This window comes from Melanostigma gelatinosum, assembly GCF_949748355.1.
Source record: "Melanostigma gelatinosum genome assembly, chromosome: 16".
NCBI lineage: Eukaryota > Metazoa > Chordata > Actinopteri > Perciformes > Zoarcidae > Melanostigma > Melanostigma gelatinosum.
This window is the reverse complement of record NC_136649.1, coordinates 21,729,245-21,755,733: the sequence shown is the minus strand read 5'-3', so window position 1 is coordinate 21,755,733 and position 26,489 is coordinate 21,729,245. Positions and strand designations below refer to the sequence as shown.

Sequence of the window (26,489 nt, the reverse complement as noted above, 5' to 3'; positions counted from 1 at the left end):
GACTTTCCAGACCTGGGTGTGTAGAATACTTTAGCTAGAGTCCAGATATAAACATGTATCTGGTGGATAAACCCAGCGTCAACCTCATTCATTCATTCATTCACTCACTGATTCTTCTGTCCTTTCTCTCTGTTTCTATTCAGCATGTTTTCGTTCATGTTGTCGCTTCATATCTACATTATATTTTTCTCTCCAGACCTCGTTTCTTTCACGAGTTTCACGAGATCGTGTCTCAAACTCAACCGTCTATGGTTTTATCACCGCACAGAACGCATTGCATTGTGGGTACGCGGTGTGCGATATACTGTGCTGTGAATGATGAAGTCAGTCCGGTGGTAAACTGTTCCTTCCTGTGATCTCTTCGTGTTGGTGCATGGCAGCGTGGATTCATGGCCTTTGGAATATTCACAGTTGCGTAGAAGCAGCTTTGTTGTGACATCCGGAGGAAGAAGCTCTTATTTCACATCTGCTCGTTAAATATTTCATCATCGGAGTTTCAGCTCCAACGAGCTTCTCGCCGCCGGGAAAGTGATGGAACCTCTGGAGAGGAACAAGGAATGTGGAGGAGACTCCAGGAATTCAACCGCTTTTATTTTATTGTCTATATTTATTGTTATTGGGTTGTTTTACACAGCTTGCCATTTCATCAGGTCATAGAATGTTTATATATACATAATAATAATATACCATATCTCTTATCTTCCTCTCACAAAATATTATATATAGTTTTCTGCAGCTTAATTCACTTTTCACAGACGTGATGCTCAACTAACAGCCGACTAATTCACAATAAAAAGAAAATAATTCACAAAAAAGAAAATACGCAATATTTTTGGACTTTTTATGCATTAAAATAGAATAATAAAGCTTCCTGAATAATAAGTCAGTTCATTGAAACATCAGCTCTGACCTTTTTAATGTTGATTCATTTGATCTGATAAATATTATTACTGTTGAGGATCGCTGTCTGACGTCCTTTCAGTCTTATTGATTCAATACCTGAGTCATCATTTAGGAGATTAAACATTAATCTGGCGGATTTGACTCATTTTAAATTATTTAATAAATAAAAATAAACAACATTTATTTATTACATCGTCTCGAATGTGAGGATCTGCTGCGTTTCTCTAGAATTACGGCTGTAAATAATGTGTTAATAATAATAAACACAGACAATAATATAATATATGAAAAACTGTTCAAGAAACATTAAAGTATTGAACATCACAGGCAGTAAAACACTGTAATCTACAGATATTAAGTTCAGTAGACGTGTTTTATGTTTTATTTCTGGTCTGTAGTTTAATAATAAAGACGACGGTTGAGTCTTGAATCAGCTGTTTGGTTCTTACTCTGCAAAAACCCACAACTGACCTCTTTTGTTTTTAACCAGCGAGACGTGATGCAGGATAGAGCTGTGTGTGTGTGTGTGTGTGTGTGTGTGTGTGTGTGTGTGTGTGTGTGTGTGTGTGTGTGTGTGTGTGTGTGTGTGTGTGTGTGTGTGTGTGTGTGTGTGTGTGTGTGTGTGTGTGTGTGTGTGTGTGTGTGTGTGTGTGTGTGTGTGTGTGTGTGTGTGCGCACAGTGTGGGAGTTGCTCTTGGCAGCGTCTCAGCCTTTTGTTTTTCCAGAGAGTATAATTTCCGTTTCCCAAGAGAGTGTGTGTAAAATGTTAAACACCTTCTGTCTTCTCTCCCCGTGTGTGTGTGTGTGTGTGTGTGTGTGTGTGTGTTTAGAAATCGTGGACTACATCGAGCGTCTGCAGGTTTTGCGTGAGATCGTGAAGAAGTTTCCTTCCGTCAACTACCAGGTCTTTAAATACATCATCACACACCTCAACAGGTAAGAGACACACACACACACACACACACACAATCAGATACATGCACACTCTCACACACACACACACAATCAGATACATGCACACTCTCACTCACACACACACTCACACACACACACACACACACTCTCCTAAACGCGAGAGAGAGAGAGAGAGAGACAGAGAGAGAGAGAGACAGAGAGAGAGACAGAGAGAGAGAGAGACAGAGAGAGGCAGAGAGAGAGACAGAGAGGCAGAGAGAGAGGCAGAGAGAGAGAGGCAGAGAGAGAGAGAGAGAGACAGAGAGAGAGAGAGAGACATAGAGAGAGAGAGAGGCAGAGAGAGAGAGAGAGAGGCAGAGAGTGACAGAGAGAGAGACAGAGAGAGAGAGAGATTCTTTACCTGAAACCACCAAACCGTGAAGCGTTTGCTTCAGGTTGTGATGTTTGAACCGTTTCTCCTCGTCAGGGTGAGCCAGCACAGTAAGACCACCCTGATGACGGCCGACAACCTGTCCATCTGCTTCTGGCCGACGCTGATGAGGCCCGACTTCGAGAACAAGGACACGCTGTCCTCCACCAAGCTGAACCAGGCCGTCATCGAGTCCTTCATCCTGCAGAGCGACTACTTCTTCCACGGCGGCGAGATGGCCGAGTGCTCCGGCAGCGAGGGCACGCCGCCGCCGCACTGCCACAGCATGGTGGAGGCTCTGCTGCCGCTGCAGCTGCCGCCGCCGCTGCAGCCGCAGCAGATCCAGCACACGCTGCACCACGACCCGCTCATCTAGGAGGTGGGGGGGAGGGAGAAAGGCATGCTGGGAAATACAACAAAAAAAGCCGAGGGGGTTGTTTTAACCCCGGAGGTCGTCTCCAAACGGCGGTTGCTGTTAGAATCCATAATGAAATAACCCGTCGGTGCAGCTGCTGTTTGGAGGTGAAGGAGCTTAGAGACACGTCCACCGTTTGTTGGATTAAACTAATCTGAGAGATCGGCTCGTCCTGCGCCGTTCAATCCCGAATTAGAGAATTTACAATCGGACGTAAACTTTCTTTTGTTTTTTGGGAACTATTCTTTGGGATCCAACTGCCCCTTTTTTTGAGACTGAAATTAGTCGATGATGGAACTGATTTGATCGTTTAGCAGGGTCTGACTTGGATAAAGATCCCCCTCCTCCCTCTTCACCCTCATGATAGAGCACACTGGGGTCCTGAGCACAAGACCCTGTCCCCCTTAAAACCCTGTCCCCCTGGTCCTGGTCCGAGACTACAGAAAAGGGAAGTAAAAACTCAAAGAGTCCCCACGACTGCAACTCAAATATGGAAACACTTATTTGATGTTTGACTGACTCACTGACTGTTTTTTGACATTTCAACAAAAGGAAAACATTTCCTCTTCTTCTTCTGCTTCTTCTTCTTCTGCTTCTTCTTCTTCTGCTTCTTCTTCTTCTGTTGCCCTTTGACCCAGAAGGCGGTCAGTAGGAGGAGACGAGGAGAACGTGACGTGAACTCCTCACAGAAACATCGCATTGTGGATTATCTTTGGGATGTTTGGGGGGGAGGGGGGACAAGGACAGAATGAATCCTCACCCCCCACTCTATGAACTTTGACACCCCCCCCCCCCTACAGGACAGCACATGCACGGTTTGTGTCAAAGCTCCCACATGACGATTTTCATGTTTGTTTACGTCGTTTTTTTCCAACATTTTGTTTTTGTTTTGTGATTTCTACCCACTTTGTGTGTCTGTGTGAACTGACCTGAGGTCTGTTTTACAGCCAGTTTGTACCTTCCCTTCAGAGGGAAGAGGGGGATTCAGGAGGGAATAGAAACCGTGGACTCGACTAGAGACTCTTCACGATGTTCTTGTCTCTTTAAAACCACTTTGTCGCGATGCGTTCAGGGTCCGATCGGTTCGTAGTTTCAACGACTTCCTCTGTTTTTTGCTCTCCGTGGAAGAGACGCCTCCCTCTTCTTCATTTCCGTTTCTTTGTTCTGTTGGTTTGTTGGAAACAAAAAAAAATGTGCATGTCTCTGTTTTTTGCCACTTAGTGAGAAAAGACAAGTTTAAAGTAAAAAAAAAAATGAAACGCTTTGAAGCTGTAAAGGAGCTCGTGTTCAGATCTGCATCATTTTATCTGAATATGTTTTTGGGTTTAGAGGGAACATTTCCACTGAAAAGATCTTTTTCTATTATTTTCCGTCATGCAAGAAATTAACTCTTAATATCATATTTTTGGTTATATGTCGAATAGTTTTCCCTAAATAGGGGAAGTAAATATATATATAAGTATATATATATATATAAATATATATATATATATATATAAATGTATCAGCAGCAGAGGTTGCTGATGTAGTGAAATACCACCGGGTACTGGACTATAATCTGTCAGAAGCTATAATCATATTTCTCTGTGGTTCTGATGGTGTAACTGAAACCCATCGTGTGTGTGTGTGTGGGGTGGGGGGGGGGGGAGCTCGTCGTAGAAGAGGAAATCCCTCGTCGCTTTCTTCATCGATGACAAAAAACAAGAAAAGGTTTAAAGTTAGTAACACCTCAAACTTCAGTCGTTTGTTGATCTCGTGTTTTTGTGGCGTTCCTTCGATGTTAAACGAGTATTAGAGTATTCACTCTCCTAGTATTCACTCCTAGTATTCACTCTCCTAGTATTCACTCTCCTAGTATTCACTCTCCTAGTATTCACCCTCCTAGTATTCACTCTCCGAGTATTCACTCTTCTGTTATTCACTCTTCTGTTATTCACTCTTCTGTTATTCACTCTTCTGTTAGTCACTCTCCTAGCATTCACTCTTCTGTTTTTCACTCTTCTGTTATTCACTCCTAGTATTCACTCTTCTGTTTTTCGAGGTACTTCTACTTCTACCTGAGTACTTCCATCCGATGCCAGTTACTGTACTTATACTCCACATTTCAGAAAGAAACAAACGTCTGAGCTCCATGTAGTCGCTCCTACGTCTCTGTAGTATTTTTCTACATCGTAGTATTTCTACTCGTAGTAAAAGTATCTGAATACTTCCTCTAGCGCGTGTACTTCACAGAGGAAGTAGAGAGTGACACACTGCTAATCCATTTAATTCAGTTCGTTACTGTCGTCACCCAGCGAGTCTTTTAATCGGGTCACAGCTCAACGTGTCTGGAATATAAAAGAATCAAGTTTTTATTCGTAGATGAGCAAATAATAAATATTTATTTGTATTTAATTGCTAAATTTCTTTTAAATTAGCACCGAATTACACACTTATTCCCAGTTAATGTTCTTATTATATAAATTATTTTATTGACAGTTGTGGTGTTTATATTAATGCTACTAATCTGTTTATACCCAGAATGCATTGCTCTGCTCTGCGGACGGTTAAAACCCGGTTTATTTTCCTCTAGAAATGTGATCGGCAAAGTGTCTCGATGAAGCGACGACGGATGAATCCCATTATGGAACCGGGGTGTGTCCCATTTCAGACGTGTGTCTCCTCAAACCAGTCAGCTGTTTCCTGATCAGTTGATATTTGTAGCCAGATGACATCACGAGGCAATTTAAGCTTTTCCTTTTCAGTTTTATTGGCAAATTTTGCCAATATTTCCCTATTTTAACGAACTAGTTTAATTTTGAATGACCTTATTCATCTTCTCACGAGTGCTGAAACACTTTAAATATTTTACTGTGTTTATTTTAAGAATAAAATAAAAATGAATAATGTAATTTATTAAGCAGCAATGCCAGAAGTTCGGCTCCAGCTCAACAATTTTATTCTTTATTCTTCTATATTTATTATTTTGGGGTTTTGGATTGTTCATCAGACAAAATAAGACATTTGAAGACTTTTAATTTGCTAAATCAAAACTTAACAGATTAAACAATGATGGAAATAATTATTCCTGAAATTAAAAGATTTAACAATATTCATAACAGCGTTAGAGGACACAAAGTTCAAAGAGTAGAAAAGGAATCAAGCCAACGTAGATTCTCTTTCTTTTTTCTTTTTAATTTGAGTGAAAAGGTCGAGCTGAAGAGAAATGGAACGGAGCCAGAAGTGAGACGTTAGAAGGACACTTTGAAGGAGACACGTGTCTGGAATGGGACGTGCCGCAGACGGACGAGAGACTTTGTTCTCCTCAAAGGTGTGACTGAGACGAGCAGAGTGTGTTGGAGGGGACAAACATTCCGACTGGAACGCAGCCAACAATACAACAGTTTCAGGTGTAATGAGAGCGTCCTGATCCACAAGCTCAAGGTTCATAGTGTGTGTGTGTGTGTGTGTGGGGGTGGGGGTGGGTGGGTGGGGGGGGGGGGGGGGGGGGTAATAAAGATGAAGCTGTTCGTCTGTAGTATTCTCATCAATCAGTCAACTCTTTATCTTTTGTCATTCTGTCGACCTGCTCTCAGTCACCCCGGTGTACAAACCATCTGACTCTTAACGTCATCGCTGTGTATTATAGTAAATAAAATGATTTTCAGAAATGAAACAAACTCTAAAACTCTGTTTTCTCTCCATGATGTTTCCAAAATAAAGTTTCTTTTTTTCCAAAATCTGCTGTGAATATGTATCATTTAAATCTTCTTTTAGCTGAATTTTACGGGTTTATAACGTTTATAAATATATACGCCTTCTGTTGGGTTTCATATTTAACTGTAAGAGGTTCTCAGGTAGTACTGTTTGAAGTAGTAGTAATATTGAGATATATACTTTATTATTTAACTCATTCAGCACAAACAAACTAAACCCGTACGTAGTAAAAACAACCGAGGCAAGAAAAAGCAAATAAAAATAACAACAATCACTAAAGGAGCAGAACTTATTGAAACAATACTCACTTTAAAGAAAAGCATTCAAATGTACACTATGGTGGTACATGTACCTACTTATGGAGAATATTTGTGGTACTTTATACTTTCTTCACTACATAACAGTCGTATAATATAGTACTTTTTACTTCTCTGTGTTTATTGAGCAGCTATAGTTACTGGTTATATTCCGTTAGTCTCTCGACCCCTCAGATCAGTCCTGTGGCCCTTCAGAGGGGCCCGACCCCCAGGTTGAGCTGTACCGTAGTAATAAAAAGTAGAAAACAAGGATCCATAGTTATGAGATATTGATTATATTGATTATAGTGTGAATAGGAGTTGTGAGTGGTTTTGTGTTTCAGGAGAAGGTAAATAGCTCCACCTAGTGATCAAATGATGAACTGCACCGCACAACAAAGAAGCCATGGCATCTTCATTTGAGGATAAAATGAAGGTTCAGGAGTTTAAACTGTCAATAAAAGTTGAGTTAAACTGTCATCAAATCAGTAGAGTCAGCTGTTTTTTTCTCTGCAGCTTTCTAAACATTACTCCTGTAATTTGGCTGATTTTACACATTTCCAACAAATAAACGCTGGTGGAGTAAAGTCAGTCTTTGACTTCAGTAGAAGTATTAATACTACAGGGTAGACACTGTTACAGTAAACCTCCTGCATTCAAAATTGTACTGTAGTAAAAGCACAAAAGTATCATCAAAATATACTTAAAGTACAGAATGATAATCATTTTATTCGATTACACTATTTGTATAAATGTGCACTTGCACGTATGTAACGCTCATGTACACCTCATCTTAACCTTTAATAATACATCATAATTGACAAATCTAGTGGAGCAAAAAGTACAATATTAGCCTCTGGATTATAGTTAAATCGAAGTATCACATTAATAATACTCAAGTAAAGTAAATGTACTTCTGAATACTGAATATTTATAGTAGAAACACATAAAATAACATTCATCCCAATAGAGCGTCTCCATATTTACTTTAAAGTTTCTTAATTTCTCACTGCTCCGTAGACGCCCTCTTTATTATTGTGCTGTTAGATGATGGAGGTGGATTAAAACTTTAATGATGAAGTATTGTTAGCAAATACTTAATTTTGTCATAATCTTTGAGGTTCGTATATTTGCAGATAAAATAAAGAAAAGATGATTTTGTGAACGGGTTAGGGTTAAAGCTTTGTCCCACAACTCAGAAAATATTTTTCATTATGTCACCTAAACTTTACACAGAGTAATACAAATATACGTATGTATATATTTTGTGGTTTTAATTCTCTTATCTATAACAGCCTGATGACAAACTTTATTTATATTGGACAGTGTCATTTCCCCGTCACCCCGCCCACCTGCTCAGTCCGCTGTCGCGAGCTTCAGGCCTCCTACCTTTGTGTCTGGTTTTATTTTTTATGTTGTACTTAAAGTTGAGAACCTAAAGACACAGTTTTTACTTTTACAAACCTTTTAAAAACATTATAATGGAATGAAGAAGTGTGTGGGCCAGAGCCTCGTGTGGAGAGGAACATGGCTGCAGATGGAACTCAAGATGAAAACGGACCAAAACAGGTAACTTCCAATTCATGTATTCTACCGGAAAACAAGTTTAAATTAATTTCCGTGGTGGAAACACACACAGAACTGTTGTTACTGTTGAGTCTGTCAGCAGATGGCGCTGTGGTTTAGTTTAGAAAGAGAGAAACTTTATATCGTGTAGTACTAGTGTTAGTGTGGTATTAGTACTTTCACTGAAGTAAATGATCTGAATACTTCTACTGTCACAAACTGATGGCAAGTGCTGTAAAATCTGACCAAACCACATTCACACTGTCACCATGAAGCAGATGTTTTTGACTGAAAAATAACATCTGAAGATGTTATTTTCTTTGTTTTGATTGTTGCGTATTTAGTAATGAATATATAAATAATGATTCATTATTTATTTTTTAAATAAATATTTAAAACCAGAATGCAAGAGGTGATAAGTCTGCACAAAAGGAAAAGTAAGGAAGCTAAATAAGTGACGTGTTCAGGAAATTATAATACAATCACCACTGTATATATTTATTTTGTACAATAATATTAAGGATATGAATGATTTCAAAGGTGATTTATAACTCAACAAAGTGGACCAGTTGAACAATGTCTCCACATTCTGCCAAATAATGAATTACTGTAACTGAATGAACTATAAGATGTGAACTGCATGTTAATCAGTTCTCTTTGAGCTTCCTGTAGAGTCTGATGTTGCAGTCTTTATTCTGCTGTAAATGTTCTCAAAATATATTTAGTGGAGTTGAGATCAAACTGCACATCAATATCTGCATATTTGTTTGTTGACTTAATAATTATGAAAGTGTTTTCCTTCGTTTTCTAAATCGTCCTTTAACATCTGAGTTTTATTGGAAATTTCACACGAATCAAATGTTGATATTTATATGTCAGTGTGATACATTTAGTTTGTGATGCATTTTTAAAAGTGTCAAATTCAAAAGTTGGACCAAACTGATATAATGTTTACATAATTTTAGGATGTCATAATGCATTGTGGGTGGACGTATTTGCACGGAACACAATTATCATTTTCACTGGATATTGTCTCTTCACATCATTCTTTCCTTATAGATTAAAAGATGCAAATAAATAGTTTTTGTTCACTCTTGTTTCTCCTGCATCTCCTTCTTCTTCTTCTTCTTCTTCTTCTTCTTCTTCTTCTTCTTCTTCTTCTTCTTCTTCTTCTTCTTCTTCTTCTTCTTCTTCTTCTTCTTCTTATTCTTCTTCTTCTTCTTCTGCACTTCCAGGAGTCACCAGTCGGTGGCGTCGATGACTTCCTGTCGTCTCTGTGCAGCATTTTATTTCCTCCCCCGGCACAGAAAAAGAGAGAGCAGCTGCTTCTCACCACCGAAGCCTTTGCTCTGTCATCCCCCCCCCCCTCCTCCTCCCATAGGAAGGGGAGCGCCACACCCTGTCAGCCAATCAGAGCTCAGCTCCACCTTCTCCATCACATCATCTCAGTTTCCAAGGTAACAGGGCACCCCTCTCCCCCCCCTCTCTGTTTCCATACTGAAAGGTGCCGCATCATCATCACCATCACCCTCCCATCCGTCTATCGCACCGTCCCACACTGAGCTGGTGGCTACGTTAGCGTTAGCTTTCCTCTCTGTAAGCACCATCTCTCTCCCCTCTCTCTCTCTCTCTCTCTCTCTCTCTTTCTCTCGCTCTCTGCAGTGGGATTGCCACAACATCAAAAGCACCTCCCTCCTCTCTCTGTCCCCCCCTCCCTCGTCGCTCTCTCTCTCTGCATCCTCCCAACATCCGACACTCAGGAAGAGAAGAAGGGAACGAGATGGACTGAACATAACAACAAGAAGAAGAAGAGGAAGAAGAGATGTGGTACGTACTGCTGAATCTGCTCTCTGTCACCTCCCTCCTGTGTTGTGTGTATATGAAAGAGGAAAGTGTGTGTGTTCGTGTGTGTTCGTGTGTGTGTTAAACCTAATCCTGCATGGAATGCAGATTTAATGAGCCGTGTGAAGCTAACGCCGGCAGAATGATGCGAGTAAAGAGAAGAAGCAGAGGGAGGTGACTCCCAGTGTGTCTCTGAGCTTTTGTTATGGAGGCCTGCTCTGCAGAAGAGCTCGCTCTGCCTGCTGCATACAGAGAGAGGCCAACACCTCTCCCTGCTCCCTCTCCCTGCTCCCTTCTCCCTTCTCCCTGCTCCCTCTCCCTGCTCCCTGCTCCCTGCTCCCTTCTCCCTTCTCCCTGCTCCCTCTCCCTGCTCCCTGCTCCCTGCTCCCTTCTCCCTGCTCCCTCTCCATGCTCCCTCTCCCTGCTCCCTCTCCCTGCTCCCTTCTCCCTGCTCCCTCTCCCTGCTCCCTGCTCCCTTCTCCCTGCTCCCTCTCCATGCTCCCTCTCCCTGCTCCCTCTCCCTGCTCCCTGCTCCCTCTCCCTGCTCCCTGCTCCCTTCTCCCTGCTCCCTGCTCCCTCTCCCTGCTCCCTTCTCCCTGCTCCCTGCTCCCTCGCCCTGCTCCCTTCTCCCTTCTCCCTGCTCCCTGCTCCCTGCTCCCTCTCCCTGCTCCCTGCTCCCTGCTCCCTTCTCCCTGCTCCCTGCTCCCTTCTCCCCTCTCCCTGCTCCCTGCTCCCTGCTCCCTGCTCCCTGCTCCCTGCTCCCTGCTCCCTTCTCCCTGCTCCCTGCTCCCTCTCCCTTCTCCCTGCTCCCTGCTCCCTGCTCCCTCTCCCTGCTCCCTTCTCCCTTCTCCCTGCTCCCTGCTCCCTGCTCCCTCTCCCTGCTCCCTTCTCCCTTCTCCCTGCTCCCTGCTCCCTCTCCCTGCTAATTGTAAACATGAGTTCATGTCTCAATCTCTAGTTTCAAGTCTTCTTCAATACAGCATGATGTTCATTTAGTACATTATGGTCCATTTAGAGTCACACAGACCATAAAGCAGGGGATGCTTTAGGGCGGGGCTACACATAATCATAATTGTGTTCAGCATTATTAATTGTGGTTTCTATAATTTGAATTAAGGAAAGTAAAGTTAACACCAGTCTGGAACTGAATCAGTCAGCTCAGGATTCTGTTCTGAGATATCTCCGTCCACACGACAACGCAATAACGACTCACCGGGCCTGTAGGTGGCAATAAAGGCTCCGTCGACAGCACGTCAAATACCACAGAAGAAGAGTGTGAGCATGCTCAGTGAGCTTTATTACCTTTGGCAGAGTTGAATTGTTTCTTGGTGTTGAAGTATAAGACGATGGTTATTGGGAGTCTCGTTGCACATAATATTCAGACGTCTCAGCGGCCTTTTAGGAACAGCATCGTGTCGAGGAAGACTCTGAGGAGGTGAGGAAGACTCTGAGGAGGTGAGGAAATGGGCCTGTAGGAAATGACGTCATGTCCACACAGATACTGGAAGTAATATCCCTTTTTGTGACCTAAAACTCTGTTCGCGTGTGGACGAAGGGGCCAAACCGTAGATGAAACTATCCGTTGAAATAGATATCTGTACGCGAGTAAGGAAAGAAGGATGTGGGACGTAGAGACTGACAGAAGGACATAAGATCCTAAAGAAGAACACGGGGCAGGCAGGAAGGACGTAGAGAAGACAAATGAGATGTGGTTCAGGAAACAAGGATTTAGGGAGGGCAAGTAGGATGTAAGGAAAGAGACACAAATGTAGGGAAGGAAAGAAGGACGTAGAGAAGAAAAAGAGGATTTTGGGGAGAAAAGAAGGACATATTGAGGGCAAGAAGGATGTAGGGAAGGAAAGAAGGACCTAAGAAAGAAGAAGACAAGTGTTTCAAAGGGGAATACGTCGATGACATCATTAACATGGTGACTATGAAGAACAGGAAGTTGTTTCCGGTCAGTATGAGGTCATCACGGCCCAGATCACTGTCTGCATCGTCCACAGGAAGTGATGTCACTCTATGAACTAATGCAGTGTGTGTGTGTGTGTGTGTGTGTGTGTGTGTGTGTGTGTGTGTGTGTGTGTGTGTGTGTGTGTGTGTGGTGTTGAAGGATTCAATCTCTTCTCATTGTTCACATTAAGATTCATTTGAAGATGTTTGATTTGATGGCTGAAGTCGGATCGTTGACGTCTGTGTGTGTGTGTGTGTGTGTGTGTGTGTGTGTGTGTGTGTGTGTGTGTGTGTGTGTGTGTGTGTGTGTGTGAGCAGGATTCTCTCTCAGATTATCCGGCTGATGGAGCTGCATTGATGTGTTTGTTTCATGAATGCATTTTAAGTCTCATGTCTTTACGGCACCAGAGACCATCATGAACAAAGTGTGGACATTCAGAGCGTCTTATTGTGACGAGACGACCTCCGTGTTGATTTTAGGAACTGATCTGAATACAGCCGATGTCACGGGACCGGATGATCGGCTTTAGTGCAGGAGAGTCGGTCCACACTAGAACCAGGTCTTTAAACCTGCAGCTCTCAAGCTGAGACGTAACTTCTCCTGCAGACTCTGGACCCACCTGCTTACATCTGCACTTTTTCCATTCTTAGTTTCTATTTTTATGCATTTTCAGCAGTTTATATTTCTAAAGAAAGCTGTTTTCTTGCTGACTCGCCCCTAGATCTTAATGTGTGACCTCCAGCTCCTGTTCCCTCGTCTCCTGCCTCCTCTTTCCTACTGTAGAGATGGTTGAGCGTAAGGAGACTGGAGCAGCTCCTCCCAGTGATCCCTCAGTAGCGTAACCAGCCAGCAGCTATCGTGTTTACTGACGGTCAGGTTCATTCGTGAAGCGCTCGGTCAACACATCTGGAGGCGTTTGAGACTAAAATGCTTCATCATTTTCCTGCCAGACGAGTCATGATTCTTCCTGTTGAACTTGTCCGTTCTTGCAGAGTGGTTCATATCTATATTTGTTTTTCGTAGCCAGTGTGTGGCTGATTCTAACAATTTGCTTTATTTAAACAAGAATCTCCATGCATTCTCTCTAGTGTCCACCAGGGGGCGACTCCTCTGGTTGTATAGAAGTCTATGAGAAAATGACTCTACTTCTCTCTTGATTTATTCCCTCAGTAAACATTGTAAACATGAGTTTATGTCTCAATCTCTAGTTTCAAGTCTTCTTCAATACAGCATGATGTTCATTTAGTACATTATGCTCCATTTAGAGTCACACAGACCATAAAGCAGGGGATGATTTAGGGCGGGGCTACACATAATCATAATTGTGTTCAGCATTATTAATTGTGGTTTCTATAATTTGAATGAAGGAAAGTAAAGTTAACACCAGTCTGGAACTGAATCAGTCAGCTCAGGATCAAAGTTAAACTTTAATGAAAACCTGCTGAACATGTTTCATGTTCACATCATTCAAACCTGCTGAGCTAAAGAAGCTTTCTGTACGAACAGAGAGGCCCCTCCACCCTTCACCACACAATGCTGGAACTCAGTCAGTGTGTGTGAGTGTGTGACATCACCCACCATCCCCCCCCCCCCCCGTGTGTGTGTGTGTGTGTGTGTGTGTGTGTGTGTGTGTGAGTCTTTGGAACGGGTAGCACATGATGAGGTTCAGGGTTGTCCAGCTCCTCTCTGGAGAATAGACTGCACACACACACACACACACACACACACACACACACACACACACACACACACACGTTGGGTGTTTTGTTGCACTTGAACATGGCGGATGGTGTTCGTCGTTGCGTTTGTGTTCATCTCACATTTTTTCCTAAAATCTGCAGCAGGTGAAACTATTGAAATACAATCATTTGGCTCAATTCACTGTAATAATATTTCATAGTACAGTAACATCACGTTAATATTAACATGAACTATTCTACAGGATATAAAGGAACAGGAAGTCAACTAAACGTACAAACTACTCATAACCTGCACACATAATGGAACTTCTACAGCATCGTGTGTAGCTGCAGCTAGTCGGCCGATCAAAAAAACGCTTCATATTCTTGTCTTCTTTCCTAACTTGTTCCTTCTCTAATCTCAAACCTATTTTGATCGACCACTCTCTCTCTCTCTCTCTCTCTCTCTCTCTCTCTCTCTCTCCTTTTCTCCAGTTTACTCCAGTGAGGCTCGTCCACCCACATTAGGAATCCTCTCCTCTCTCTCTCTCTCTCTCTTGCTCTCTCTCTCTTTCTCTCTCTCTCTCTATCTCCCACCATGAGCTTCGCCGCTCTCTCCCCCGTGGCCCCCGAGCCGCCGTCCCCGATGGTGACCTCCGTCACCCCGACCCTGGACCCCGACACCTCCACCTGCCCTGCCGCCGTCAGCCCGGACCCGGAGCATCGGTACCAGGACGGCGCCTCGTCGCCCGGCCCGGGCCCCAGCCGGGGCAGCCTCACTGGGGGAGGAGCTCACCTGGGACGAGACCCCTCCCAGAGGTAACAAATCAGCCGCCATGACGACGACGACTTATCTTTCTCAGTTAAATCGTCAAATAGTCTGAAGCAAATGTTCATGTTATGATGATTAAGAAGTTCGGAATATGATTACAAAACGTACAAATAATGTTTATTTCGTCCTGAACTTCTGGAATATTTACCCCAACTTTTACGACATGAAATGCTGGATAGTTTTGCCTCTTTGGGCCTCTGCAACAATTCAGATTAAAATTGTGACAAAGGGGTCGTGAGTACGAACTTAAAAGCATCTCCAGTAAATAAGAGGTTCCTATCTTTGTTTTTTGGAGTTTTAAAACAGAAAATATGGCAAAAAAAAGAAAATGTCTGTGAAAGTAGTGAGAACTCTCCACTTTCTCCACTTAAAGCTTCTTTAATGGACTTCATCTGACTACTACAAGCTGACAGACACACACACCTGAGATATTATCATCATCAAAACCTTGTTATGGCGAATGTTTTTGCAAAGCTACATATTTACACCTCCAGCAGACACGGGTTGTCCCATTGGAGTGGCGCTTCTGTCCACTTTAGCTCTGGTTTTGGTCTCCACCACCAATGTCTCTTTAGCTGCTAAATGCTCCACTTGGTTCACACGCTGGTCTCGACGCGTGTCCGTCCGAGCAGGTCGTGAACTGTGGCAACGAGTCGGTAGAGCTGAAGCTAACTGTGGTCGTGTCTCAGGTCAAAGAAGCCGCCGCCGCTCCACACCGGAGCCGACTGGAAGGTGGTCCTCCACCTGCCGGAGATCGAGACGTGGCTGAGAGCGACCGGCGACCGAGTCACGCAGCTCTCGCACTCCGTGGGACAAGACGGCGTCAACAGACACGTGGACGTCCACCTGGTGCAGCTCAAGGTAGACACGGACACTTTACAGTGTTTTTCACTCACACAAGAGGTTCAACCTTCTTCAGGATCCAAATACATTCAGAAGGACACACACACACACACACACACACACACCACAACATGTATTGATGCCTCTCAAACATCAGTCGCTTCGACTGCGTGACCTCAGGCGGCAAATTACCCACGATGCCCTTCTTCCCCTCGCTCTCCGCGGCCCGTGCTGTTGCGTAACGACAGACTTCCACACGCGTCACGCGTTTAACCATTCTTTTATTTATCCTCCTCTTCATCGCAGCTCCTCTTCATGTTGCATTCACTGCCTCTGGGAAGAATTTGAATCCATTTTTAAAAGCTCTTTCAGAAGAAGTACAAATATTTATTTTTGGTGAAATATTGAAACTGATGCAGATGATTATTTTCTTATTTATGCGGCAGAAATTAACATTACTTTCCGCACAACAATAAGTGAATCTTAAATGAATTTTTCTCCTGAAATCATCACTTATTTCGTCTTTTATATTTGAGTCTGAGGAACCATTCAGCAACAACTCTGATGCTGCATTCATGTGCCGGTGGAAAAGTCTGACATCTGTGGCTTGTTGAACAGTGTTGTGTTCAGGTGCTGTTGTTATTCAGTGATAATCATGTTTCGTCTGATTCATTCATAAAGATGCTGTTGATCCTGTGGAGGATCTTTTATTGATGAGTGTGTATTTTTAACGACAGTGACTCAGATGTTTCCTCTTCATCAGGCTCCTCTCCTCTGTTGTTTCCTTTCCTCTCCTTTCTTTTCTCTCCATATTTTCGACTCTCATCCCTTGTTTTTTCTCTCCTTTCCTTTCCTCTCCTCTTGTTTTCTTTCATTTAATTTCGTCTCCTCTCTTGTGTCCTTTCCTTTCCTCTCCTTTCCTTTGATGTTTCCTTTCTTTTCATCTTTTCTCCGCTCCTCTTATGTTCCCTATTTCCTAACCTCTTTCCTCCACTGCCCTGTCCTCACATTTCCTTTCCTCTCCTTACCTCGTTTCCTTTTCTGTCATTTTTTTCTCCAGTCCTCTCTTGTTTCCTTTTCTTTCCCCTCTTCTCTAGTTTCTCCTCTCCTCCCTTGTTTCTTCTTCACAACCTGAACGTCTTTCTGCACCTGAACGTCTTTGTGTCAAACAGCCCTCTGAAGAGCTGAGAACAGCTTTAATGATCTGTCTTTGGTCCTCACAAAGATAGACGTTAAGAAACACACAAACACTCTGTTTGTGTTCAGATTACACAATTCTGCTGTGTGTGTGTGTGTGTGTGTGTGTGTGTGTGTGTGTGTGTGTGTGTGTGTGTGTGAGAGAGAAACAGACAGCTGTATCATTGTTGTGTGACTGATGTCATTGTGTGTCTCACTCTCTCTGTGTGTGTGTGTGTGTTTGATCCACTTATCAGCTGATGCTTCTGTCTAAACCCTCTGAACTAAACTCTACTTTGTTTTTACTGAATTTAACACAAACACACTAATATGTCTCTCTTTAATTGTAACGTAACAGCAGCCTGAGGATCAGTGTTTTGCCGCTAGAGGTCAGCAGGAACAAGAGCTGAAGTTACTCTCTCAGTAGACGTTCAGCTGGTGGCTCCCTCTGGTGGCGAGAACACCTCATAACATGCTACAACCACCACGACGTGAACGAAAATGTTTCCACTTTATAATATATAAACATTGTAGGAATAAGTATCAACAACAACGTATGTAAAAAAATGTACATTTACTTTAATTTCTGCAATAAAGTATACAACAGAAAGTGAAACAAAACGGAAAGAAAAGTTGTAAAAAAAACTATTTTTAATAAACAATATGATTTTTATTACTTCATTTTCCAACATATTTTTGTGTTATTTATTTTCAGAATATTCACCGAAAATAAATTTAAATAGACGAATAAGAAAACAATAACACAGTTCCATAATATTACTTATTTTAAAAAGCACGAACTCTGACTGTAAAAGCTTTTCAGCCCTGATAAATATATAAATATAGCTATATATATATATGTATATATAAATATATATATATATAAATATATATATAAATATAAATATATATATATATATAAATAAATATATATATATATATATATATATATATATATATATATATATATATATATATATATATATATATATATATATATATATATATATATATATATATATAATAAATTCATCCAATCACCAGTCTTTATTGTCAGTGTTGTCTTGACAACAATCACGTCTTCTTTCCGTCCTATTTTTTGAGGGTTTGGCAGCTCGTCAACAGACACAAAAGAGGACAATAAGGTGTGTGTGTGTGTGTGTGTGTGTGTGTGTGTGTGTGTGTGTGTGTGTGTGTGTGTGTGTATGGAGCTGCTTTTTGTTCGGCCGCAGCTGGAAGGCAGAGACACAAACAGATGTGACGTCCTCTTGTTTTTGTTCACGCTGATGTTTCCTCGACTCCTCCGTCACTTTGTGTTTGTGTCACATGTGAGGAAACGCTCACAGAGTTCAATCAGCATCAATCAGAATCAATCAGAATCAATCAGCATCAATCAGAATCAATCAGAATCAATCAGAATCAATCAGCCCGAGAATGATACGGGAAATCTAAATGATGTCACCGAAACAAAAAAAGAAAAGCTTGTTAAAGATGTTTGAGGGTTTTATAAGCTTAATATATAAACACTGAGTCTTTTATTTTTCCTGCCTTGACATTTTTAAACCTTTTCCTTCATTTTTCCTACTTTGCACTTTGCAAAACAAGAAAAAAAACATGCAAACGACACATTTTACGGTTTAACTTTTCAATGTTACAATTCATAATTCCTCATCATTTTATCTTTTTAATCACTTTAATCGCTTCAGTTTTAGTCTCATAAATATTCATGAGCAGTGAAGAGCAGGACAGGTGGATGCTGGTGAGCATCATCTTCATCACTGAAGGACTCTTTCTCTGGTTGACGGTTCCATCCAGTGGTGAAACATCTGCATTACAACAAACTGAACACTTCTTCTCCACAGCGGCCAGTCCGACACGTTCAATGACATTATGACGGCTGCGTTCCATTCAGGGGATTAATGGCGCACTGAAGTAGTTTACTGACACACTTAATGGCACAATGTACATGTATGTATATGTATGTATGTATGTATGTGTGTATACGTATATGTATACAATATAAATGTGTGTGTGTGTGTGTGTGTGTGTGTGTGTGTGTGTGTGTGTGTGTGTGTGTGTGTGTGTGTGTGTAACACACTGGTATGGAATCAGTTCCTCTGAATGGACGATGGTTCAGACCATCTCTAGCACTGACTCCAGATCTGTTCTTCACACAAACACATGAGCGTGATCCTTCCTCTCATCCTCTCACTTCATTCCCCATCATGTTGAACTCTTCTTCTACCTTTTTATGTTGTTAAAGGCTTGAGTTCAGTCTGAGCTGATCTCTGTATGTTGTGTTACTTTATTTAACAGATACAGTCGGTTCAGACGCCTGTGATGAGTGAGTGAGGAGGGAGGAGGGAGGGAGTGATGAGTGAGTGAGGAGGGAGGAGGGAGTGAGTGAGTTATGAGGGAGGGAGTGAGTGAGTGAGGAGGGAGTGAGTTATGAGTGAGGAGGGAGGAGTGAGTGAGTTATGAGTGAGGAGGGAGGGAGTGAGTTATGAGGGAGGGAGTGAGTGAGTGAGGAGTGAGTGAGGGAGGGAGTTATGAGTGAGGAGGGAGGGAGTGATGAGTGAGTGAGGGAGGGAGTGAGTTATGAGTGAGGAGGGAGGAGTGAGTGAGGAGTGAGTGAGGAGTGAGTGAGGAGTGAGGGAGGGAGTGAGTAGTGAGTGAGGAGTGAGTGAGGAGTGAGTGAGTTATGAGTGAGGAGTGAGGGAGTGAGGGAGGGAGGAGTGAGTGATGAGTGAGTGAGGAGTGAGTGAGGGAGGGAGTGAGGGAGGGAGGGAGTGAGTGAGGAGGGAGGGAGGGAGGGAGTGAGTGAGTTATGAGGGAGTGAGTGAGTGAGTGAGGAGGGAGGGAGTGAGGAGGGAGGGAGTGAGTGAGTGAGGAGTGAGTGAGTGAGGAGTGAGTGAGTGAGTGAGTGAGTGAGTGAGTGAGGAGGGAGTGAGTGAGTGAGGAGGGAGTGAGTGAGTGAGGAGGGAGTGAGTGAGGAGGGAGGGAGTGAGTGAGTGAGGAGGGAGTGAGTGAGGAGTGAGTGAGGAGTGAGTGAGTGAGTGAGTGATGAAGACCTTTAGCATCATTTAGATCAGAGGTCTTCAACAGGGGGTCCGCAGCCCCTTGAGGGTCTGCGGAGGTACTGCAGGGGGTCTGCGAAATCTTTGGTTGATTAGACAAGTCTTTTTCTTTTTTTCTCTAAACATGAATGTGTCCATTACTTTAATCGTTCAGTATTGTATGAAAGATAACAGGTGTGTTTATGCATGGCAGTGGCACTAATAGGCCATCACTCATTTTTCATTTCCACATTTATGTTTAAAATGAAAACATCAGTTTGAACAGCTTGTGTGCATGATTATCATGCAGTTGACAGACAATGTTGCTGTTGGTATCAGCTGACATGGTGTGTTTATGAATGTCAGTAGCACGGCCTCCCTACTCACTGTACCTTGCACATGTTTAACATAAAAACATGAATATATATGAACCTGTGTATTATTTGAATAGCTTAGTGTTGAATGCACAGTAAAGAGGTATACATGGCACTAGGCCCATTGAATATAAAACACAATTTATTCAACATATATAGTCGGGGGTCCCTGCTCCGTCTCTCTCTCAGTTTGGGGGTCCTTGGCCTGAAACACGTTGCAGACCCCTGCTTTAGATAATGAGCTCCTTCAGGACCCCTCAGACCTGCTTCACCTCGTCTCCTCGCTGCTCTCATCGGGTAACATCCAGACCACACAGGCCTGACTTCCAGCTGACTTAATTCCGGGCGTGGCGGTCGTCGGTGCGACAGCGAGTAGATGCAAGCGGACAGATCGTCAGACGGCTGTTTGAAACCGTATTCTCTCCTCGCTGCTCTTTTCTTCCTCTTTTATCCTCTCCCTCTCTTCCTCCCTCTCTTCCTCCTCTCTCTCATGTTTATAATGCGTTTGCCTGCAGGGCATTTTCCTCTAACCTGACCTTGCCACGGAGCGGCTGTTGGACATGATTATAGTGATGCAATGTCTACTGATTGGACGTGTGTGTGTGTGTGTGTGTGTGTGTGTTGTTATGCCAGCCTCTCAGCCTTCCTGGCATCCGGCTGCAGGCGGTGTGTAACAGCTGTGTGGAGAATGTCCTGTGCAGCTGAGAGGGAGAGGCTACACACACACACACACACACACACACACACACACACACACACACACACACACACACACACACACACACACACACACACACACACACACGTCCAATCAGTAGACACGGATGCAGCAATATTTTTATTGATTCAGTCAGCAACTTAATAATGTCATCCAAAAGTGCACTGGAGTCTCCCCATTTTTCTTGCGTTTCTCTACTAAAGTCCAGCAACACGAGTCAATATCCGCTCGTTACATGATCACAGCAGAGTTCTTCTGCTTCTGCAGAGTGAAGCCGATGCTTCATGTGTTAAAGCTGCATTCTCTCTAGTGTCCACCAGGGGGCGACTCCTCTGGTTGTATAGAAGTCTATGAGAAAATGACTCTACTTCTCTCTTAATTTATTACCTCAGTAAACATTGTAAACATGAGTTTATGTCTCAATCTCTAGTTTCAAGTCTTCTTCAATACAGCATGATGTTCATTTAGTACATTATGGTCCATTTAGAGTCACACAGACCATAAAGCAGGGGATGCTTTAGGGCGGGGCTACACAGTGATTGACAGGTCTCTATCAGAGACGTATACGTTGTCTCTACGTCACTCCTCCTCAGTCCAGATATGGTCACTCCTGTTCACTGGTTGCAAAAAAACAAGATGGTAAACTCGAGGCTTCAAAACGTCCACAAACCAATGAGTGACGTCACGACGACTAAATCCGGTTCATATGCAGTCTCTGGAATACAGTCTTTTCAAAATAAAGTTCCGTCTTCACAGGAAACTAATGAGTTACTTCGTTCTCGTTTCACATGAGGAATGAACAGCAGCCTCCTGGATGAGATGATGATGACATGTCACACAGAGAACATGATCAGTTCAGTGGACGAGGATCTGATTCAAAACCCACAGAGCTTTATTTAAACGACGCCGTCTCCGTCTACCAGCTGTCGGGATATTTCCGTCTCCTGATGTCACTGTCGTCGCTCCGCCAGGCATTCTGGGAGCTGCTCTAAACATGGAGGGGAAGACATGCATGTAAAGGAGAAGCTCGAAATGCTCGAACAGCTGACTCTGATTTCACTTCCCTCAAACGACGTCAGATACTCTCAGAGCTAAAAGGCAACGTAAGTAACTCTTCGGCTTTGTTCACACCGAACGCAAAGCGAACTTTTGTGTTGTGCATGTATTCAATGCAAAAAACACAAACAATCGCCAATTCGCGCCGGGCGTATTAGCTGGAGTTCAACTTGGGGCGACCGTGGCTGACTGTAGAGAGGGTTTTCCGCCAATCGAAAGGTCACCGGTTCGATCCTCGGCTGCACCGTGTCCTGTGTCCAAGTGTCCCTGAGCAAGACACTGAACCCTAACTGCTCCCCGGGCGCCTGTCATTGGTAGCCCACTGCTCCCTACATATACAGGGATGGGTCAAATGCAGAGAATAATTTCCCCACTGGGGGACTAATGAAGGAATGTTCCTTCTTCTTCTTCTTCTTGAGAAGTTCATGTGACGCTAAGTCACGAAAGCCGGTCAGCGTGGAGATGCTGCTCCTGTTGTCATTGACGTTATTGCATCCGTCTGTGTTCACTGAGAGCTCTGCGATGAAACCTCACATAGAGATCTATGATCTATAACAGACATGGCGGCGGTTGAAACATCGTTGGTGTCTACACGGAGGTCAGCTCCTCCTCCTCTCAGTGACTGAAGCAACACCAGCCGCTCTCCTGCCGAGCGTGAACAGCATCGTAGCGTCGGGTTTCAGTTTACTGTGTGAACGCAGCTTTAAACCACAAAATATAAAACACCTGAACCGAGAAGGAAAGAATCGCTCTGCTTTTATTATTTATTATGACTTTAATGATGAAACATGTTTTCTTTCCAGGAAATAACCTGAATTACCTCTCGCCCTCTCTCTCTATCTCTCTCTCTCCCTCTCTCTCTCTCTGTCTCTCTCTGTGTCTCTGTCTCTCTGTCTCTGTCTCTCTCTCTCTCTCTCTGTCTCTCTCTCTCTCCCTCTGTCTCTGTCTCTCTCTCTCTCCCTCTGTCTCTGTCTCTCTCTCTGTCTCTCTCTTTGTCTCTCTGTCTCTCTGTCTCTCTGTCCTTCTCTGTCTCTCTCTCTCTCTCTCTCTCTCTCTCTCTCTCCCTCTGTCTCTGTCTCTCTCTCTGTCTCTCTCTTTGTCTCTCTGTCTCTCTGTCTCTCTGTCCTTCTCTGTCTCTCTCTCTCTCTCTCTCTCTCTCTCTCTCTCTCTCTCTCCCTCTGTCTCTGTCTCTCTCTCTCTCCCTCTGTCTCTGTCTCTCTCTCTCTCCCTCTGTCTCTGTCTCTCTCTCTCTCCCTCTGTCTCTGTCTCTCTCTCTGTCTCTCTCTTTGTCTCTCTGTCTCTCTGTCTCTCTGTCCTTCTCTGTCTCTCTCTCTCTCTCTCTCTCTCTCTCTCTCTCTCTCTCTCCCTCTGTCTCTGTCTCTGTCTCTCTCTCTGTCTCTCTCTCTCTCTTTGTCTCTCTCTCTCTCTCTCGCAAGTGTCACAATTGGCAGCTGTTGCGTTGCAGAGTGAGAGTGTGTGTGTGTGTGTGTGTGTGTTTGCATGAGAGAGACTAAAGGTGTGTTTCTCTGTCGTTTAAAAGAACAAACGTGTGTTTCCAGCATTATTGTCTTTGAATGAATTCATCCTTTGAAATGTTAACAGCTGTGTATGCTGTGAAGTCTTGCGTTCACGCCAGCGTTGAAAGATGGTTCTCTTTCTGAACACAGACTTTTCCTCGTCCTTTAGTCTCAAGTAGACGGCTGAACCAGTTTAAACCCGTTTGCTCACATGTTGCACGTGAAGCGTTTTCTGGATATGCATTCATTCATGCACACAGTTTTTATTTAAGCAGATTATTACTGTGGTTGTAAGAGGCACAGCAGGGAGAGATTGTTTCTCTGGTCGTGTGTTCTGAGCTAAATGTGACTCCTTAACAACAGTTTCACACTTTATTGAACTCCTTATTGTAGTTAATAGATGCATTTATCACAGAGAAGGTTCAGTTGCTGCAGTTCAGTTGTGACTTGTGTCGTGTTGGAAGTGATCCGAACGTGTTACAGTCTGAATAATGTTGTGACTTCTGTGAAAGTCACTCAGACGCTCATCCACATACGACATGGAGACAGATTAACACGCAGGTCTGAAGGGGCACAGTGTGTGTGTGTGTGTGTGTGTGTTTTAAGTGGTCAGAATGACACCCAGACTCTACAGCTTACAGTGTGTGTGTGTGTGTGTGTGTGTGTGTGTGTGTGTGTGTGTGTGTGTGTGTGTGTGTGTGTGTGTGTGTGTGTGTGTGTGTGTTGAGGGGGGTGATTTGTGATGTTGGTCCTAAAATAACCACCCCAACTGTTGTCACCCCTCCTCCCCCCAACACCAACACCCCCATGAAAGAAAGCAGGTCACCACACACACACACACACACACACACACACACACACACACACACACACACACACACACACTCTCTCTCTGCTGGCGCGTCAGTCTGTCACCATCTCCCACATGGCAGCAGCAGAGCGTGTTTGCAGCTTTAACTCCGGACGAACTTTAACTTTCTGACTTCTTTTTAATCATATTTGAAACACATTTGTGGATTTCAAGGATTCAGATTTGTGAATCATTGATCTGGAAAAAGCCGTGAAAAGGTAAGAAACCTCTGACCGGCACGTGTCGGTTCAAGAAATCAGGAATCAAAGTTGAATACGCCGCGAAGTTTGGATACGTTTCTGAATGCAACTTTAATCCGTGAGCTTTGTTTAAAAACACTTTTTAGGAATCAAAACAGAATTATGTGCCAGTTTCAGAAAGCTCCTTCCTGTTGACGTCTCATGAGAGGTTGATGTCGTTCGTTTTGCAGTTAAACGTCAGTCCAATAGGAACCGGGAGCGTGTGGCGGGACGGAGCACATGGAGGAAGTTTAGGCAGAATAAGCTTCATGTTCAGAACTGAAGTTAGTTTCTGAGCGAGCACTTTTTAAAGTCTCTGATGTGTAGTTGTGTTCTGTGCATTTGATCGATCTGTAACGGCCTTCGATGTCCAGTTTTTCACCACGTAAACATTTTTGTTTTGTAAAACAGCACAGAAAGTTTTAGTTTCACTGTGAGTTTAAACCGAGGAGGAGGATCGTTGACGACCACGTAGAAACACCACAGAAGAAGAAGAGGACACAGGAAACCAGCTGTTTCATCGGAACCAGTGCGACAACATAAAATATCTTCAGAACAAGACTAAATACACTATGTGAGGCTGTAATGTCTCTTCTTCTGTGGTATTTCAATAAGAACACATGGTGAGATTCTCTCTAAGCTCACCTGATAGCAGCTCTATTGCTGTCCTGGTTCTTTTGGTTGTAATTAAATGCAGAATGCACAAAACAGCAGTATTTCAACCTCGACACGAGATCCGTCTTCATCCCTGGAAATATTCTTAACAAATTTAAAACAGAAAAGGAGATAAAAACATTCAGCCATTTGTGTGTTTGGCTCATCAGGTGTTGCTTAAAGCTGCAGGACGTCCTTTCCTGTCCAACAAATCCACTTTTAACCGCGATGCCGATCTGTCTCACCAGCTCGAGCTCCATTGTTTCATTAAAACTGTTTAAACTCTTCTCTGGAAATGTCCAGAGTTTCTCTTTTTGGCCGCTTAAATGTCCAACAGCAGAAGAAGAAGAAGAAGAAGAAGACCGAAAACCCTTCGGACGCAGAAAAGGCCGAGCTGGTCTCGGGCGTCTTTGAAGCCGCTTCATTTGAATACTCCAGAGGGAGAAAGGAGCGCAGCGCGTTTGATCTCCAAGGTAAAAAAACAAAAGAAGGCGCGCGGCGCTGACGGGGCCGCGGCGGACGAGTTGAAGGTTATTCGATGGAATGGGCGCGGGCGAGGCGGAGCTGTCGCGGGCGGTTTGAACGCGGCCGCTCTGAGGCCCTTGATGTCGGCGGTGATGAGGGTGAGCTGCGATTGGAGCCGAAAGCCCGAGTCGACTTGCTTCAGATTGATTTTAGGCAATTAGAAACCCTGCTGGATGTTTGGACTCTGTGATTGACAGGTCATGTCTTCGCTCTACGTGAGCGGAGTGTGAGAAAACGTGTGTGTGTGTGATTGGAAGATTGAGTGTGTTATATTAAATATGAGTCTCTTCTAAATGAAATGTGCTTTCATACACACACACACACACACACACACACACACACACACACACACACACACACACACACACACACACACACACACACATGCTTCGGGCAAACAAGCCCTTCAAAGTGAATCAACCGTCAGTCAAATTCATTAAAAAATAGTTTTCATCTTGTTTCTCAGTTTTTGCCGTCATGAGTGATGAATCTTTTTGAGCTGTCTATATTTCACTATATTTCTGACTTTATACATCGACATTGATACACGTTGTTGTATTATGAATATTTTCTGAATATTCAATGTAGCAACCGTTTATGGATAAAATAACCAAATATGAAAGTCAGGTCACCAGGACAGAAAATGTCCTTCAGAGAAAAAATGTATTCTGTTACACGCACACACGCACGCACGCACGCACGCACGCACGCACGCACGCACGCACACACACACACACACACACACACACACACACACACACACACAGCAGGCTCTCATTAGCTCCCAGCAGTCTGACTGGACTGAAGATCTTCTAACAAATTACTTCAGATGGAAGCGACAGACTTGATGTTAATTTGATCCGATGGGCCCTCTGTTGAGCTGTGTGTGTGTGTGTGTGTGTGTGTGTGTGTGTGTGTGTGCATTCGCATATTAAAGCTGTTTGTGAATTATTGAAGCATCTGAAAGACACCGG

General features: G+C 43.4%; 2 protein-coding genes across 3 annotated transcripts in view; both read left to right on the top strand.

The window, feature by feature from the left end:
- The window catches only part of arhgap5 (Rho GTPase activating protein 5), a 37,152-nt gene extending 32,981 nt beyond the window's left edge, over positions 1 to 4,171 (top strand). For both annotated transcript variants that reach the window (XM_079286398.1, XM_079286397.1), the window contains exons 6-7: positions 1,734 to 1,839; positions 2,285 to 4,171. In XM_079286398.1, coding sequence (XP_079142524.1) covers positions 1,734 to 1,839; positions 2,285 to 2,603 — 425 coding nt within the window. In that variant the 3' untranslated portion in view covers positions 2,604 to 4,171. The remainder of the gene's footprint in view (positions 1 to 1,733; positions 1,840 to 2,284) is intronic.
- A 10,102-nt stretch (positions 4,172 to 14,273) lies between these two features.
- akap6 (A kinase (PRKA) anchor protein 6) overlaps positions 14,274 to 26,489 on the top strand; it is a gene marked incomplete at its 5' end in the record, with an annotated part of 160,286 nt that continues 148,070 nt past the window's right edge. Inside the window, 3 exons of the mRNA XM_079286827.1 lie at positions 14,274 to 14,494; positions 15,197 to 15,388; positions 21,675 to 21,777. Coding sequence (XP_079142953.1) covers positions 14,274 to 14,494; positions 15,197 to 15,388; positions 21,675 to 21,777 — 516 coding nt within the window. The remainder of the gene's footprint in view (positions 14,495 to 15,196; positions 15,389 to 21,674; positions 21,778 to 26,489) is intronic.